General features: G+C 36.5%; 1 protein-coding gene across 1 annotated transcript; it reads left to right on the plus strand.

The window, feature by feature from the left end:
* LOC105173331 lies at nucleotides 2368-3453 on the plus strand. Its single transcript, XM_011095032.1, has one exon. The coding sequence runs from the start codon at nucleotides 2368-2370 to the stop codon at nucleotides 3451-3453; it is 1086 nt and encodes a 361-aa protein (XP_011093334.1).

Raw genomic sequence — 6241 nt, forward strand, 5'->3', positions numbered from 1 at the left:
TTGGGGATTTAGTCAACGGACGTTCCTTGACTATCCACAAGGTAAGGAAAGGTGAGGTTGTTAGGTCGTACCAATGACCATAACCAATTTATCAGTCATGAATAATTGTTATCTTTGCATTTACAATCGACCGTGGAATGAAGCATGATCCTGTCTTTAACTGGAATACTCTTATCTTATATTTATCTCTTCTAATTTTATTAGCTTTTTAGTTTTATTCTTCTTCACATCAAAACTCCCCCTAATTATTTTCATTTTTGAAGACAAAATGCATAAAACCCCCCTGTGTTTTAAAAAGTCTGCAAAAAGCACCTCCCTGTTTTCAAAATAGGCTAAAAGCTCCCATGTGTTTTGTAAACTCAGCTCAATCGCCCCCTCTCCGTTAAATCCAACTAACGGTGTTAATTTTTTAGAAAATGATCGTTATACCCTTACTTAATATATATTATTTTTTATTCTAATGACCGTTGGATTTTTTTGATCAAATATTGATCATTAGATCTAATCAATTAATCTCAACCGTTAGATTTTGAAAAAATAAAAGGTCTAGATTCAACATATTATTTAATTTATAGTATATATAAATAATTTAAAATTTTAAAAATATATTATTATTATATATTAAAAAAATAACTAACTACCCCACCCACCCCCCTCCCCCCCCCCCCCCCCCCCCCCCCCCCCCCATCTCGTCGCCGGCGACGAGATTTCGATTAAATCATCATATCTCCATAAATTTTTTACCAAATTGAGTGAGGCTGGTCTTGTTAGAATCGTCTTAAAGAGACGAGTCTGATGGTGCTATTTTGAGACCGAGATTCGATCGGACGGAGATGAATCGACGAAAAATATATTCGGCGATCGTTGCTTGAGCCCACTCTCTATGATCGACAAAAACTCAAATTGAAGGTATGAAAATGTTCGTCTTGAAGAGAGGATTCTAATGGTATCATTGGCCGTCGGAAATTTGTCCGGACGGCGTCGGAAAGTTGTTTCGAAGTTTCCGGCGAAAGTGGGCGAAATACCAGATTTTCTTTCTTTTCATTAAATATCAACCTAAATCGCAGAAAAAGACTACCAAACGCAGCAGACGCGCGTCTTCTCCACTTCCCATTAGTTGCTAACAGAATGGGGGTTTTTTGCTGACTAAAATAAAACATAAGGGGGGTTTTAGCCTATTCTGAAAATAGGGTGGTGCTTTTTGCAGACTTTTTAAAACACAGGGGGGTTTTTATGCATTTTGTCCCATTTTTGAAGGAATTAATTTAAAACCAATCTCTGTGGATTCGACCCTACTCACACATCTACAAAAGTGTTCATAGGAATTATTTTTGGTGGATTCGACACCCGTTAAATTTTGGCGCTGTTGCCGGGGATTGGTATCATTAAATTATTTTTTTTTCTTGTTACTTGGTTTTATGTCACGTTCTTCTCGTACAGGTGAACTTGAATTTGACCCAGAGATCGAGAAGACCACTCGTAGACTCCGAAAAGAAACCAAGCAACACAAGGAAGAGGCTTCTACTTCTTCCAAACCAGCAGCAGATTCTGAGTTAGACGTGTCCACGTCTAACGACTCTAAAGATTTAAATCAACAACCACTCTACATTGAATATCCTAGTTTAAATGTTGATTTTAAACTTAAATCTGGTCTAATTCAATTACTTCCTACTTTTCGTGGTCTTGCAGGTGAAGACCCACACAAACACCTCAAACAATTCCATGTGATGTGTTCCGGCATGAGACCTCAAGGAGTCACAAAGAACAAGTCAAGTTAAGGGCCTTTTCATTCACATTGGGCGACAAAGCAAAAGATTGGTTCTACTCCTTACCTTCGGAATCTATTGTTAGTTGGAACGAGCTCAAGAAATAATTTCTTGAGAACTACTTCCCCGCTTCAAGGACTACAAACATCCGAAAGGAAATAAGTGTAATACGTCAATTCTCCAGTGAAAGTTTCTACGAGTATTGGGGGAGATTCAAGCAATTGGTGGAGAGTTGCCCTCATCACCAAATTCCCGACTATCTTCCAATTCAATATTTTTATGAAGGATTGTCTGAGGCAAATAGAAGCTTGGTGGATGCAGCTAGTGGAGGTGCTTTATATGACAAAACTCCTACCGAAGCACGCAAACTAATCACAACCATGGCGGCTAATAATCAATAATTCGGTAGTAGAAACGACAACCCCCTCACGAAGGCTAAACGAGGTAAGTACTTCAATTGATGAACGTTTAGATAAACTTACTTCTCTTGTTGAAAAGTTTATAGGGGGAAGCATTCAACAAGTCAAGACTTGTGGGATATGTACATCTTCGGGACATTACACCAAAGCTTGTCCTACACTTCACGAAGAATCAACCGAACATGCTGACGTCGTTGGTGGATTTTCTGGGCAAGAACAAAAGGAGATATGACCCATTTTCCAATACATATAACCCCGGATGGCGAGATCACCCAAATTTGAGGTATGACAATCAACCTCAAAACTTTCAAAGGGTTCCACACCAACAACCACCACCACCACCTCAAACCAATCCCAATAATGGTATGCCCCTAGAGGATATCGTGAAAACACTCGCCTTAAGCACCCAACAACTCCAACAAGAAACTCACAAGTTCCAACAAGAAACCCGCTCGAGCATACAAAATTTAGAATCCCAAATGAGCCAACTGGCCTCCTCCGTCAGCCGCTTGGAGTCTCAAGGTAAATTTCCCTCCCAAACTATTATTAATCCTAACCAAAACATTAGTGCTATTAACTTGTGCAGCGGAAAAGAGCTACAACTCGAAAATATTACTAAGCATGGGGACACACAGCAGGACAAAATAGAGGATGCACTCGAAATTCTTCCAAAACAAGCTGAAATGTCCAACCAAGTCAGAGAGGAAAGTCCCAAGGTGTTCATAACCAAACCTCCCTTCCCGGAAAGATTCGCCATGCTGAAAGAGGAGGAAGAGGAAAAGGAGATTCTTGAAACTTTACTCAAAGTTGAGGTAAATATTCCCCTACACAATGCAATTAAACAAATATCTCGCTATGCAAAATTTCTCAAGGAATTATGTACCAACAAATCCAAATTGAGAGATAATGAAAGGGTAAGTATGGGAGAAAATGTATCTGCCTTTCTTCAAAGAAAATTACCTCCTAAATGCAATGATCCAGGTACGTTTTCTATCCCTTGCAAAATTGGAAAGATTGGAATAGAAAAAGCAATGTGTGATTTAGGTGCTTCTATTAATATTATGCCTCTTACTATCTATGAATCTTTGAATGTTGGCCCATTGAAAGAAACGGGGGTCGTTCTTCGACTTGCCGATCATTCCGTAGTTTACCCCGAAGAAGTTCTTAAGGATGTACTTGTGCAAGTTAATGAATTGGTTTTTCCTGCTGGTTTTTATGTGCTTGATATAAGGGGGGTATTTCTCCCAATTCTACATCCATCTTGCTAGGAAGACCATTCCTTAAAACCTCAAACACCAAAATTGATGTTGATGCCGGAATTCTCTCTATGGAATTTGATAATGAGGTTATGAGTTTTAAAATTGATGGTGCCATGAAATATTCTAATGATGTGCATTCTATTTTTCTCATTGATTTTATTGATCCTTTGGTGCAAAAAAATGCTATGTTCGATGGTGGAGGAGCATTTAAGACAACAATTACCAAAAGCCTCACCTCGAATCCAAGAACTTACAAGAATAAAGTCTTTCATGACAAAATAAGTTCGAGTAAGAAGTCATATATGGACCGCCAAGTTATCCTAAATCCACACTATCATCGGGTGCATTACATAAAAGAAGTGAATTTAGAGTGTCCATCTCATATGAGTTGAGGCACAACAACGTCTAGCCAAAGACGTTAAAGAAATGCGCTTCTTGGGAGGCAACACATGTCCTTTTATTTTTCTCAATAGTTTATTTCTCTCTTCTTGTGAATGTTGTTATACCACTAAAATTGATTTTCGCAAGTAAAAAGGTATGGGCATCCACAAGGAACTCTTACTCTCATCCAAGGTCTTACAATTCTCGAGCTCCTGCAGTTCCACCCGAATCACTAAGGGACGTTCTCTTTATCCCTTTCTCTTATTTTATCGTCGTAGATATGCATGCTTGCCACATTGAGGACAATGTGGAATTAAGTGGGGGAGGGTGTTTTGATTGCTTTGATCGAAAATAAGTCTTGGTGGATTAATTGTTTTGATTGATGCTTGCTACCCCTTCCATATTTATTGAAGCAAATATTATTTTATCTTGTCCTCACACTAGCTTTATGGTCAAAGACTTAGGCTAATCAAGTAATAATTTGGTAATGTGTGATAAGGATGTGCATCTAATGACTCCTTACAAATTACGGTTAAGAACTTATTATTACAAATGGTGATCTAATTTGAAAATTGAATGTGGAAAATTAGTGGACATAACCTACCTAGAGAGGAATTTTGAGCCTATACACTCATGAAAATCTACAATTTTTCTTGCCTTGAGAGACAATGCTTCATGATTTTGTCTTCCTAGAACTTGTTTTGAACCATTTCGAGACCACATCTTTATGCATACACTTGAAAATGATAAAGGCACTGGGATAAAAACCCCTTTAGCTTAAAAAGACCACCTACATACAACTCCCCTTAGTAAGCCCATTTGAGCCTTATAAGCCTTAATTCCTTGTTATGCAACCCCAAGTATAAACAAACTCTATCGTGTTTTTATTATCCTTGTTTGGCCCTTCCAAGGACTAGTAGAGCGTCAAGAAAACAAAGATGTATCCTAAGTATATGTTTTGACATTAAGTGGGGGGATATCTCAATTATTGTAAAGGACGTTTATGAGCTAACATGTCACATGACAATCTTGTTCTATGCCTTAAAAAACAAACAAACAAACAAAACAAAAAAAAAAGAAAAAAAAAAGAAGAAGAAGAAGAAAAAAATATATATATATTTTCTCTCTTTGAAAGAAAGGCATAGCATGAGATAAACCAATTTTGAAAAGTTTGGATTCTTACATCTATCACTTGGTGCTCTAATTTGGTTCCTTAGATTTTCACCTCATTCTTTTCCTAATTCTTCCTACCCTTAAACCAAAGCCGCATTACAACCAAAATATAAGATCTTTTGATTCAAGTGTGTGTATATTTATAAGTGGTGGAGATTTTGGTGTATAATCAAGCCTATGATGAAGCATTTACATAGCAAGCATTTGAGCGAAATACTCAACAACCAAAAATACTCGAGATATTGGGAGATATGAGAGCATAGTCCGCTTATTTTTCATACTTAGTTTTTGATGAAAATCATCTTGTGAAAATTTATTTGAAACTTGTGTAGTTGTCTTTTATTATATGGTGTACCATTCTTTGAACAATTAACTAAATTCTTGCTTGGGTACTTTCGTCTGCGATCTATAAAGTTTGGAATGAACTTCTTCAACTATTTTATCTCTATTTCTTTGCATTGAGGACGAGCAAAGGGTTAAGTGGGGGGATATTTGATAGGATTGCATTTTGTGCTTATTTCATGTAATATTTTGACCTATTTTGTGATCAAATGCTCCTAATTAAATATTATTTTGCAGTATTAGGACAAAAAAAATGGAAAATGAAGAAAAGCACCAAAATAGAAATTCAAACAAGACTCAAACTCAATTTCTGGCAAGAGTTTGGAGCTGCTTGGACTACCTCTGATGAAGGAAGAGTTTAACTAGGATTATAATTTTATTTCTACAAGTCTTTTAGTTCAACTAGGAATCTACTTCTAATTCTAGTAGAACTAGGTATCTAGCTATTATAAATAAGTGATGTAATTCACTTTAAGAGACAACTTTTGAACTCTTCTATTTCTCTACGTTTTTATAATATTTTCTTACTTTGCTTTTCATGCGTTCTTTCATTAGTATGTCTAGCTAGTTCTCTTATTCCGGTTGAAAATTTGGTGATTGATTAAATCCAACGAGTTGTGAGATCTAGTTTATGCTTTCTACTTTTATTCATGTTGGTATTTGTGTTGTTCTCTGTGCTTTTATTACAAATAATCTGATTTATTGTCAATAATATTTGCCTAGCCAATTGAACTTATAAATCCGTAATTGTTTGTTTAGTTCATTAACTAGTGGTAACATAGCATAATTGATTATGTAGAAGTTTTCGATTATGTTGTGGGGAATGCACAATCTAACTTAAATAAATTCTCATAGGAATTTATTGGTTAGAATTGGGCCTTTCTAGTTCTTAATGCTGTCT

Source organism: Sesamum indicum, linkage group LG11 (assembly GCF_000512975.1).
Source record: "Sesamum indicum cultivar Zhongzhi No. 13 linkage group LG11, S_indicum_v1.0, whole genome shotgun sequence".
Classification (NCBI taxonomy): Eukaryota; Viridiplantae; Streptophyta; class Magnoliopsida; order Lamiales; family Pedaliaceae; genus Sesamum; species Sesamum indicum.

Coding starts and splice junctions, on each gene's coding strand:
- LOC105173331 (XM_011095032.1), top strand. CDS start 2,368: ATGCTGACGTCGTTGGTGGATTTTCTGGGCAAGAACAAAAGGAGATAT.